The 12691-nt window shown below is 45.0% G+C and overlaps 1 protein-coding gene across 1 annotated transcript in view; it reads right to left on the minus strand.

Annotated features, from left to right (window-relative positions):
• Positions 1-685: 685 nt before the first annotated feature.
• Positions 686-12691, minus strand: part of LCT (lactase) — a 41478-nt gene continuing 29472 nt past the window's right edge. Inside the window, exons 10-17 of the mRNA XM_006921036.2 lie at positions 12330-12620; positions 10333-10531; positions 8839-9041; positions 6879-6988; positions 4439-4573; positions 2807-3030; positions 1737-1964; positions 686-1096 (exon numbers count right to left, since the gene is read on the minus strand). Of these exons, the coding sequence (XP_006921098.1) occupies positions 876-1096; positions 1737-1964; positions 2807-3030; positions 4439-4573; positions 6879-6988; positions 8839-9041; positions 10333-10531; positions 12330-12620 (1611 nt within the window). The 3' untranslated portion in view covers positions 686-875. The remainder of the gene's footprint in view (positions 1097-1736; positions 1965-2806; positions 3031-4438; positions 4574-6878; positions 6989-8838; positions 9042-10332; positions 10532-12329; positions 12621-12691) is intronic.

The following is a 12691-nucleotide window of genomic DNA, read 5'->3' on the forward strand; positions in this document are numbered from 1 at the left end:
GTTATTGTCATTTTATTGTTTTCTGGTTATTTTGTAGTTCTTTGTTCCTTATTCTCCTTACTCTTGGTTTGTATGTTGATGACTTTCTATAATTTTGTGTTTGGAATCTTTTTACATTCTTATCTCAGATTTTTGGTTTTTGGTTACCATGTGCTTCATATAAACAAAGCTCTGTTTATAACAGTCTATTTTAAGTTGATGGTCACTTAAGTCTCAGTGCATTTTAAAATCACAATTTTTACTCACCTCCTTGTTCTCTGTATGTGTATGTATAGTCCTTAACTTATTGTAATTACGCATGATCTCCTACTTTTGATTTTTAACCTTGTACTAGCTTTATAGTTGGTTAGTCCACTGCTTTTACTAAGTGTTTACCTTTGTCAGTGAGAATTTCTTTCTTTCTTGTCTTACTCATATTTTTGATCTTCTTAAAGAAGTCTCTTTAACATTTCTTGTAATACTAGTTTGTGATGTTAGCTTTTTCTTGTAAAAAACTCTTTCTCTTGTTTCTAAATGAAAGCCTTATTGGGTAGTATGGTCTTGGTTGTAGGTCTTTTCATCACTTTGAATATTTTATGCCAGTCCCTTCTAGCCTGCAAAATTTCTGTTGAGAAGGTATCTGCACACTTCCACAAGAGCCCCTTGCAGAGTTTACTAATGCTCACATGAATTCCTGATACTGGGGCAAGATGCAGATATTTCTTTTAATCAGGGACTTGAAATCCTTCAAGATTAAAGTAGTCTCTAACAGTGCAGAAGGCCTTTAGGAAGAAGTCTGGCATAGGTAGGATGTAAGATCCTAAGTTTTGTGGGCAACAAAGGTATACAGAGAGACTAGGCTTATTTCACGGAACTGGAGAAGGTGGTAACATGACTTAGAATGAAGAAATAGGTCTCAATTCCTGTTGGCTTGCTTGTGTTTTCCCTTGCTTGGAGTGCTTACAGTACTTGTATGACAGTAATGCCACACCACAGACTCCAGAAAGCACAAGAGAAAAGAGTGTGTACAAAGCTGCCTGGGCTTGTGTTGAACCTAGTGTTAGTCCCAGGAAGTGAACTTTCTCCTCTCTCACAGGGCTGATGGTGGGTCCAGCATCTAGGAGAGGACAACAAAAAGAGGTTTACACACTAGCACAGATGTAATTATTGGATTAATGTTAACTTGTATTAAGCCCAAGCTAGATGTAGAAGTTATACAGGTACCCAGAGTGAGTGCATTGCTGAGGTACGCATCCCTTTTACTGAGTTATGAGCCTCTGAATGAAGTTAAGTAGTACTATTTTTTAAACATCTTTATCAGCATTTAGAGTATAATTTAAACTGGATAGCTGTCTCATACATTTGTAACTTATACTTTTTCAGTCACTCAACAAATATTGGGCACCTTATGTTATGCCAGGCACTGTGTTTTCAGGCATTATCTTTGATCCTTGCATCAACCCAGAACACTTGCCTAATTTCTTGCCTAAGTTCACATACCAAGTTAGTGGTTGGGCTGAGACAAGACTCTAGACCCACTATTCCCAGACCAGGGCCTAGTTTCTAGATGTAACATTAACCTTAAGTCAGTTCCTTTTCTCTATCCTAAGAACATTGGAGAAAAATAAATATTGGTTGAATGAATGAAGGGGTGGAGAGGCAGAGAAGAGGGTGATAAACTAGAAGAAAATAGACTGAAAAAGGACCCTTGCACACTTTACCCTCTGGCTTCAGTCACTCTCAGAGCCAGACCTCACCTTCTGACTGGAGACAGGGGTGTGGCCCTGTGGCAGGGTCAGGGAAGCCATTGCACTGGATGATAGAGGCATACAACTTGGCTGATGCTCTGGGAATCCTTCGCAGAGATGGGTCGGAGTAGTTCACAGAATGTAGACCAAACCTCTCTGCAAAGCCTGTAGCCCATTCAAAGTTGTCCATCAAACTCCAAACTGTGTATCCTCGAAGATCCACGTTATCCCGAACAGCTGTCCAAACACAGAGAGGCCTTGCATGAGATTTCCTTGTCTCATAAGACAAGCTTTCCACCAGGCCTATTGAGGCTGTGCTTGCTCAGCTCTTCCACAGTCACCACTTGCAGGTCAGGGTGAGCTTTTTTTTTTTTTTTTTTTTTTTTTTTTTTTTTTCAATAATTTTTTATTCAACACACAATTTTTTTTATATTTGTTAGAGGAGTCCTTTGGATTGAGCTGCAGAGCATTTTTCTAAAAAGGCTCAGCCCTGAATGGGAGTCAGGAACATGGGTAGTGTTCTTGTCCTTTGGATTGAGCTGCAGAGCGTTTTTCTAAAAAGGCTCAGTCCTGAATGGGAGTCAGGAACATGGGTAGTGTTCTTTATGAAAATAAATGGCCCTTGGAAAAGATTTTAGCTGGAATAGGATTTTCTAATTGTTTGTTTTCACAGCTGCATTCCTCACTCTCTTACTAGGTTTTACTGTTTCCTTGTCATAGTCCCACCCGAAGTCCTGCTGAGCTGAGAATATCAAGCTTTTGCTTGGGGAACAAAAGACCCTACAGACAACTCCCATTCCTCCTGGCACTTGCCCAAACTGCCCTCAGGTGCTGCTGTTCAGGGACAGGAACTCGGGTCTAGCTGTGTCAGGCAACTGGGTTTGCTTGCCGAGCTTAAATCTAGGAAGTAAAAAAACTCAAGAGTGCAGCCCCCAAAAAAGGCTTAAGCACAGCAAGAGCAAGGAGCCTCATCTTTTTCATTATGGGGGTTCGTGGATGTAGTCTACTCTAACTGCAGATATTAGATGCTGTTCCAACAGTGAAAGGTACATGTGGAGGAAGGGATGGGCCTGTCATACCTTTGAGTGCCTCGTTGATGTAACTGCGGAGGTAGTAGATTCTTGCAGTGTCATTGAGGTCTGTTTCTCCCCGTAGGGACATTCCATTCTCTGTTACATAAATTGGAGGATTGTTGTACTCCTCCTTTAACCAGTTCAGGATCCTCCTGAAGCCAAAAGGTGTTATCTTCAGCCAGGAGGAGCCAGAGTCTGGCCAAGAGCGATCTGCGATGGAGGCAACTCCCCTACCAGTTCAAACACAAGATTAGGTCCTGTAAATTCCTAGAGGCCCTTTGCAATAAAGACAAAACAATTTATACTGAGAAAAGCCTTAGGTTTTATCTAGACTTGAGAGTCATAACTAAACCTAGAATGGTCAAATTACCTCAGATTCTCTTTTCATAAGTTCTAGTTGCCCTATTCAATGCTGGTGTAACTTAAGCTCTCTCTTCTAGCTTTCCACCTCACCTGTACAGTGGAAGGGTCTTACTCATGGGCCTACCCCTCCGTGGGCTCTTTGTTAACACCACACGCCATGGTAAATGCGAAAGGGCCCTAGGCTTCCCTCGCCAGTCTCCTATGGGATGCGAGTGCTATGTCTTCAGAGAATGGGCTCTCCTGAGTCACGTTGGTCAGTGCCACAGGCACCAACCCATTTGTATGATGACGGAGCAGTAGGCTGGGACTTGCTTCAAGTGCCAAGACCCTGCCTTTCTCTCTAGTTATGGACGAGTTGCGGGCAACAGGTTGTGCCAAAGGAGCACCTGCTGGGGTAGGCATAGAAGCTCGGATATCTCGAGTCATACATTTCAAGTTAAGACCAGTTATTTAGATACATCTTACATCCAAATTCTTCCAAAAAAGAAAACATTTAATTTTATCAGTAACTGGATTTATCTCGCTCAGCTGAACTGAATGGGGTATTTCATAAGCTTGAGATCATTGAGTAGACAGTCCCAGGACCAGTGAGGCAGCAAGAATTGAGTGGGTGATTGGAGACTAGCAGGGGTCTTCTCAGCTCTCCTTTGTTAAGCCTGACTTTTGGTGGTTTCAGGATGTAGTCGGGGTGTAGGTGTTGTTTTCAAAGAAAGGATCTGCACAGATTCACACTACTGAGGTAGAAAGAAACAATTATGTACTTATGTATAAATATATACTATGTAAACTATGTAAGTATATATATGAGTGGTAGTTTACCCGTCCACACATAACATACTTCTGAAATGACACACAAAAGAATTTCCTATTGCTGTTTCTGCCATGAACATCTATTTGTATAATCCAGAATAGTTTGTTTACCCTGACAAGGAGAAAAAAAAGCCGCCTTGTTATTTTAACTGAAATACATCTGATAAGTGAAACAAATTCGACAAAAACAAGAGAAGGAAAAGATTTTTCTTGAAAACATTATTTAGAAACTCCAAGCATGTCTGTCCAAATGGGAAGCATCTTGGAAATCCTCACCCGTATTACTGTCAGACTGATAGGTGTTTGATTAGGTATCTCAGGATATGGGCCTCATCTTATAACCCCAGGATGTGTGGCATCAAGAGGTGGTTTTCTGAGGCCATGAAGGTCTCTAAGTAAAGAGTGAGCACAAGCAACTTACTTTTTCCAAAGATTGTTCTGGGCAGGCCCTGTTGGCCGTCTTACCTGTCTGCATCAAAGGAAGAGATCGAAGGGTCATAGTCGAGGTTGTAGGCCAGGACAGTGGTATAATGATTGAACCCAAAAAAGTCATAGGTTCCATTGATCCTCCTCTTCTCACTCTCCGTGAACTCCGGGAGCCTGTGTGGAAGGAGCCATTAAGGGCATGGGACTTCTGGAAGAGTCATGCTTTGGGAAGAAGACGTCCTGGCACAGGATCCGGGGAGTGCTGTAAACTACCTGGTGGTGACTAGATGGCCAGGAGCCGCTGCTGAAAGTGCCCAAGGCTCCTCCTACCAGACCTTAAACCTCACTTCCCCCTGTTGTTTTGAGCCCTTCACTCTTCCTGTTGGCAAAAAGAAACCTCCCTTCAGGGCCACACACACATGGGCACACATACTATTTTTTTTTTTATTTCCTTCAACAATTAACATAGGCAACTTCTGATACCATCTGTGATAGATTTTGAAATAAAAAAGGCCTGTGATGCATACCTTGAGACTCGTTCTTTGTAAGGTTGGCTATCTTTTACAATTTGTATTTCCATAATCTGCCTTTTATAAATCACCCGTTTTATTGTCGTTTGTTTAGGCTTGCCTCTTCAAAGTCTATCCTTATCAATAGGAGAAATATTTTTACAAATTAAATTTATTGAACTTTAGAGATTTGAATTTCTCTGCTCACATGATTTTGCTATACTTTTTCTAAATAAAATATTTAGAGAGCATTTTTCATGTACTGTAAGTGAGACTTTCCTGTAAAATTTGATTAACAAACACTTGCATGCAGCACTTTCAGGTTCCCTTCTGATAGGGAGACCCTGGCGCTGCTCGTTCAAGGTTGCCTGGAGATCGTCCTGTTTAGCCATTGGACACCTTCATCTTGACCTTTCTGCTACCCTTAATGGGGCGATCAAAACCTTCCCTTTCTGAGGTTTCTGAAGCTCGCTGGGAGAACACCAAAGCCCAGTCCTCTCACACCCCTCACTCAGGAGCCAGCAATGGCTCCTCGGGGCCCATGGCATCAAGGCTGAGCCCCTCTGCCTGGCCTCCGGGCCCTCTACGATGTGGCCTTGGCCACCCCCCACTGCTGCCAGGCCAATCCTGTGTTGTCTCCTCCCGTCCCCCACCCCCGTCAGCTGCACATGCCCCACTCATTCCTCTCTCTACGCTGATGCTCACATCCTGCCCCTTGAATGGAACGCCGTCTGCTCTCCCAAACACTATCATTGTTAAAGCCCAGCTCAGCTGACGTCCTACCTTGTGAAGTCTCCTGGGTCCACCCAGCCTGCCCTGAGCTCATCTTGAGGTTTCTTTACATGAAGAAATTGGGAAATAGAACTCCCTGGAGTGATGTGGATTAGTCTTCCCAGCTGATGTGTCGGCAACTTGAGGAGCCAGACTGGGAAGCTTCTTACATGGACCCCCCCCAGGCTGGGCCCCGACCTGACCTTGGCACAAAGTAGGAACTTAGCAAAGTTGTGTTGATAGACTGGAGTGCTCACTTGCTTGTTGGAGACCAGAGTTGGCTGATGAGACCTTCTAGGCACAGCCTGCTCAGCAGGACTTGCCCTAACCAGGCTATGATGTGTGTTGTAAGGGTGGGGACTGGATTATTTAATCCCCATAGCTGGGCTATCTGGAAGAGTTTGAAAGACTCAAAGGCTATGCTAGGAATTCATGCTTTTTGAGCTGTGGTATATGAGCTTCCTTGGAGCTTGTGGGTATATTCCCATAAGACCAGGTCACTCTGTCTTCTTCCATACACCACTCCTCTAATCCCAGCTGGGTGCCTCAAACCAAGGGTGGGCCCTAGAATCAAACAGCCTATTTTGATCCCAACTCCATTTAATAGCTGGGTGATCATGCTCTAATCTTTGTGCCTCATCTTTCAATAGGAATAGAAGTACCAATAGAAGATACATAAATGCCAATTGTTGATGTTGCTATTACTTCCTTGACTGGGAGAGGGGTAGACCAGGAAGTAGGACTGCTTTGTGCAAACCATCGCCACCTACTGGCCAAATGATGAAAAGCATATGCCTGGCCATCACCTATTGCTATTAAATTCACTCATAAGGCAATGGAATAGGAAAGAATGAGCTGGGGAATTTGTCCTTGGAGTGAGGTTGTGGATTGATAAGAAGTGGGTGCCCTTGAGACAGATTTCCTGGCTGTTCTGAAGAATAAAAACAAAAGCAACTGCCTTTTGTTAAGCACACAGCAATGCCAGGTCCTGGGCTAAGAGCTTCGCATACACGATCATGCTTAATCTTCCTGGGAAGCAAGGAAGCTCAGAGATACAATAACTTGTTTCACATGCACCTCTCTGACCCCAACAGCCATGCTCTCACCACTGTGCTGTCCACCGAGGAAACTCAGTTTGGTACTGCAGACCACATTTGCTCCTGACTCTCTTGGCTGAGTGTGTGGCCACCCAGACCTACCGAGACTTGCTGAGGCCTGCAGCCAAGCTCCTGTCACGGACCCGTGTCTTCATCGCTTCGTTGTAATCTCCATTCTTGAAAATAGGGTGGGCAAACCAGCCTCCCATAAACTGCAAGTGGAGTTTGGGGAACAGTCAGGCTTAGCAAGATCAGGTGGGCCCACCAGAAGACTCCCTGCTTGGGAGTCACTAACCTTGGACCACCCTGCGCCCCCGCCCGCCACATTCTCCCATTCCCCAATCTTAAACTCTCGTCTCCCCTGTAGCTGTTTGCTTGCTGCACCTTGAGTCCCCAAGGTCTGTTCACTGCATTTGATTTGCTTAGCTGTAGTCTCACTGAGGCCGGCGTGAGGGAAGATGAACCGAATCAAGCACTGGCCTAGGACTCAGTCAACACCACCCTTAGCAGGGCCCTGAGGAAGAGGGACACAAGACTACAAGCCTCTAGCTGCAGTTCCCCCTCTTAACCATGGAGCAGGTCCTTCCCCATCATCTTGCCTAAGGATCACCCAGAACTTTCCAGGAAGGGCTGAGCTGCAAGGCTGTTCCAGTGGCCTAGGCAAAGGATGATATTTTGGGGCCTTGGATTTGCAGCCCTAAAGTGCAAATGTTTCTATTTTCTTGAATGAGGTCTAGGCCACCCTTATGCTTAGAGAAGATACATGGCACCCAAATGCTGTGATGCTGGGGTCCCGAGAGGCTTCTGTCTTCACTTCCTCCTCTTACCTGCTAGCTGATGCCCAAAGTGTGAGGTGAGGACAGCCTTCCATTCTTGGTCAGAGATGAGGCTTGAAACACATACTCTGATAAATATGTTCTGAGGTAACATATTGGACCCCTCTATAGAAGCTGATTTTACTAAAAGATGTGCGTGTCATAGTCCTGGGCTGCAGTTTCACAGGCCACCAGCAAGTGACTCAGTCTAATGAGACTGCAGCCTAACATTTCCTGAGGTTTGGGGTTTTGATTTCAGAAAATGTATCATTCCTCTAATTTGATATGTTCTGTGAGTCTGAAATGAAGGATGTATTCATTTTGTTCCAAAACTTTTCCCTTAGCTGGCTAGCAAACAGGAAAATTAAGCTTTTATCTGCAGTTATTAATTTGACCACCTTTTCAAGTTTTCTTGTGAAGAATTTGGCAAACCAAGGCCCTTGGTGTCCCCCCAGAAGGCCACAGTCTGCAGGCCCCTCCACAAAACCAAAGTGGGGACCAATCTGGAGAGACCCTCGCTTTCTTTCATGATGCTCAAACATGTTCAAAGGCGCCCTCTCACCCCTTCAGAGACATTCACGGGAGCCAGGGAGAAACTGCCACGATGAGGGCCATTCTCTCTCTCCACTTGTCAGGGCCCAGACTAAAATAGGGGTGGGTCATGTTGTTGGCACCTACTTACTAGTGTCTCTATTTCCTAGGAGAAAAAAATTTATAACTAAAAGATGCATGTCCTTATGTTAAACTCATGGAATTAGAAAATTAGGGGCACTAATGGGTTTCACAGAATCTAGTTTCCAATTTAAAGAATTCTTAGGCTGAGGAAATGAGATTAGAGGATGTCACCTAGAGGTGAAGTGTGACACTGCAGCCCAGCTTTATTAGCTAACGGTCAAACCAGAGATTTAAGAGATGGAATTTTTATTTGTTAGCTTCAAGCCAGTGTTACACCCAGTGTAATTACTTGTAACTACATGTACAAGTAATTATTTAAGACTTAAAAGAACTCAACCACAAAGAACTTTCATCACAACAAACCTATGAGGTAGGTAGATGATTTCTACTTCGCAGATGAGAAAACTAAGGTTCAAAAAGTTAGGTGATTTTCTCAGGTTCACAGACTCAGATAATAGCAAAAGAGAACCTAGATCCTAAATCTTTGTTTTGCAATCTAATGCTGTTTCTATTAGATCATGACAGGAGGGGAAAACAGGCAAAAGTAAAAACTGCCCAGAGGGAAAACAGACCTGAACATATCTCCTGGCTGCCTCCACGTCCTCCTGGTTGGAGGGGTTTCTGGGCTCAGCCCAGTCGCTACTGATGGTGATGGAAATCATGCCACCTTGACTGGCGCGGTACACGTCATTGTACAGATGCCAGGCCTCAGCATGGGCCTTTATTAGATTGTGGCCCGCAATGTAGGGGGCAGTGCCAGGCCTGGAGGAGATTCCTGGAAACATACACATGGATGAGAATGAAAAATGAATGTGGCCAAGAGTGTCGCTCTGCCTATCAATGTCCACTATGTGGGAGGAAGAATGCAGATTTTGGTGTTATGAAGAATGGAATTTAAATCCTGGCTCCAGTAAGAATACTAGCAAGTCGCGCAACTTTGGGCAAACAATTCAGCCTTTCAGTTTCTTCCTCTGCAAAATGAGCAATTGAGAGTTCTCGTCAGAAGGAAATGAAATGGTACATGGAAACACCGAGCAGCACTAATCTGCAAAGAGAAGGCACTTGATAAATGTTGGTTTCTGTACCCCTCCCCCAAGGAGGGGCTCACATGTCTCAGGCAAAGTACCCAGAAGAGTGTGTACCTCAGGAGTTAACATCCTGGCACTCTCTGGGAACTCACTGTGAAAGTTATGTTGGAGAATATAACTGATGGAAGCAGCTGACAGAGATTCCTTGTGAGCTAATGTTATGAGGCCACTTCTCATATGTGGAAGGATTGGTAAACCAAAGTGTCAACCAAAGACCAATGAGAGATACATCTGGTAATACTTCCAAGCAGATTACTCAGTAGCTCTTTCCGGCTTTTATGGGTCATGAGGAATGTGAACACAATTTTACTCTTAAGCTCAGAACTAGAGAAAAGAAAAATTGGGTGGTTCTGAAGGGGCAGGGACAGGACACAATCCCTTAATCAAATCTTTTAGGGAAATGTATGCTTTGAACAAAAAGACTTTTGTGTCTTAGAAAAGAAATAAATTGTATATAATGTATTTGCATATCACCCCAGCAGGGCCCAGGACACGTCTCCGTAATCAAGGACACTAACATGTCTGCAGCAGAACTTATGAATGTTTACACTGAGTGGGATAAAGACTATTGGTTTAAGTCAGAGTGAGCTCAGGTCAGCCAAATCAATTATCTAAAACTTTGGGATTTTGGAGTTGCAAAAAACAGACCGTGACCTGTACGGCCTGATGAATGGTCCTTTCCCTCATCAATCAGTCCACATCCCTCAGGGAGCTTCCCATCTGATGCAGGTCAGGGGCACAGAGCAAAGAAATGAAGCCCTTGGAGGCACTGACATGTGAAGTTCATGTTTAGCAAAAGTGGTGTCAGAGGGGAGACTGTGCTGCCTGTCAGATAGCCTCGAGCAAGAGGCAAGGAATCCGAGGCCATTCCTTAGGGTTTCCTGGGCCTCCTCCTCCAGTGCCACCTGGATTTCATGTCTTACAGGTGATAAGAATGCCACACTAAAGAGCTGACAAACTGGGCCCGGGGCCTTTTACCTGGAGCTGCTGTCCCATAGCCATAGCCTTTGTAAGCAATCACAAAGGGCTCGTTCAGCGTGATCCAAAACTTCACCTTGTCCCCCAGCCTCCGGAAGAGCACATCTGCATACTCTTTAAACCGCTGTACAGTGGTCTCATTCTCCCAGCCTCCAACATCCTGGAGTGCCTGGGGCAGGTCCCAGTGGTAAATGGTCACCTGTGAAAAAGCAAGGTCAGCAGTTCCATCAACCTACTTTTCATGGGAAGCCATTGATGCTATATCTGCACCAGCATGTTTGCTGCTAAAGCTGAGAATTAGGAGGGAAAAAAAGGCTCAAAGTTTCTTTGGCGGCAGGGGGAGGCCAGCAGTGTTGAAGTGTGAGAAATTCACACATCTAGATCAGAGAAGCCTGGGTTTGAGTCCCAGCTCTGCACCTGACACTCTGGGCCCAGGCACTAAGACTTCCACATCATGGAATCGTTGTAGGCTTAATCTCATGACATCCTGACAGCTTTTCAGTGTCAGCTGTGGTTGGGGTCAAGCATCAGAACCTGCCTGATTAGACTGAGAGTTGAGACTCTGAGGGTCCAGGAAGATGGGGCACCCCCAAGGATATCATCTAATGTGTCTGGAGCTTCTTCCTGTGGAGCTGGGAACCCTTCGCTGGGGAGGAGCCCCTCTGGCTATGCTTACATGGTGCCTTTCTCTCTCTTGGCCTTGCCCCTCAATGCCCATGACACATCCATCTCGGCTAAGCGGTGGTCTCCACTGTCCTCAGTCTGCACTGGGCCACTAACCCTAGTCCGCCCAGGACCAAGTCTTTCCCTCTGCCTGAAATGCCCTTCCCTCGCCTACCCACCCATCCAAATGCTCTGTTTGAGACCCACACCTCCCTAAAGTTTCCTGGTCACAGCACTTTTCCTTTCTGCAGTGTCTCAGCACCCTCAAGGGCTACAGAATCCTTTGGCTCTGAGATGTGTGTTCTCTGATGTTCTGAATTGTATGTGATGAATCTTATTATTCACCCAGATCATGGGATCCTGCAAGACAGCCACTCAGTCACCTCCCCATCACGCCAAGCACTTGCCACAATGAACTCCATGGCTGGCTTATTCCTGCAGTGATATCAGTGTGAGAAGTCGATAGCACTTTTTGTCCAGACAAAGGTGGGGTGGGAAGAGGGGGGCTGCAGTGTGAGGATTATGCTCTGGCTGCCATGCATAATCTGCAGCCACCACAGCAGAGAAAACTTATCACTTTATGGACCCGGCGCCCTCCAGGGCTTTATACGTGGCCCAGGGGAAAAGGAAAAGTGTTCTTAGGCTCTCAAGTAAAGTTTAAAATTTGGGCAATAGCAAAGTAAGCCCACAGATGAGCTTCTGTGTTATTCATAATGACTCATGGCTTAAAAACACATACATGTTTGCCCTAGCAATTCTGCTTCTAGGAGCATATCCTACAGATAAACTTCCACCCATACGAATTGCTGTATGTCTACGGTTACTCACTGTCATATCAGTTATAATGGCAAAAGAGCAGAGACCTCACAGGGAAGAGTGCCCTTCAACAAGGAAGCGATTAGAGAAGTTAGGTACGAGCAATTCCACACGACAACAACAACAAAAAGAATAAACAAGGAAAATTCACAGATATGGAAATATCTGTAAGAAATATTGTTAAATAAAGGCAAGTACCAAACTGCACGTACGTGTCTTACCATTATGAAAAAAAGAGGGGGAAACGGATATACGTGCACATATACACATCTTCTGACTTCTATACACAAAAGAAGGACATGAGAACCTGGCAAACTTGGTTGCTTGTTAGGAAGAGAACTGGATGACTGGGGGTCAGGGATGGAAGGAAAATCTATACTGCAGACTCTTATGCTTTTTAAATTCTTCACCATGTGAATTTGTTGACAATTCAAAAACTAAACTTGAAAACAGTGAACATGCTCCCTGGCCCATCTGGCTCCCCCCTGTGGACAGGCCTGGCCAGGGCCCAGCCTCACCTGGGGCTTGATGTTGGCAGCCAGCAGTGCGTCAATGAGCTGCACGTAGTAGTCCAGGCCCTTTTCACTGATGTACTTGGTGGTTCCATCAGGGAGGATTCGAGACCAAGAGATGGAAAAGCGATAGTAGGACACGCCCAGGTTCTGCAGGGCAACCACATCCTCGGCAGTCTTGTGATAACTGTCACAAGCCACGTCTCCAATGTCGTCATTCTCAACCCTCAGTGGTGTGTGAGAATATGTGTCCCAAATACTGAGTCCCTTGCCATCTGCTCTCCATGCACCTTCAATCTTAAAATGACAAGACACGGTCTAATTAAGTCATGTAGTCAAGCCCTCACAGATTCTTTTCTTTCAGCAGG

This window comes from Pteropus alecto, unplaced genomic scaffold, assembly GCF_000325575.1.
Source record: "Pteropus alecto unplaced genomic scaffold, ASM32557v1 scaffold3, whole genome shotgun sequence".
In the NCBI taxonomy this organism is placed as follows: Eukaryota; Metazoa; Chordata; class Mammalia; order Chiroptera; family Pteropodidae; genus Pteropus; species Pteropus alecto.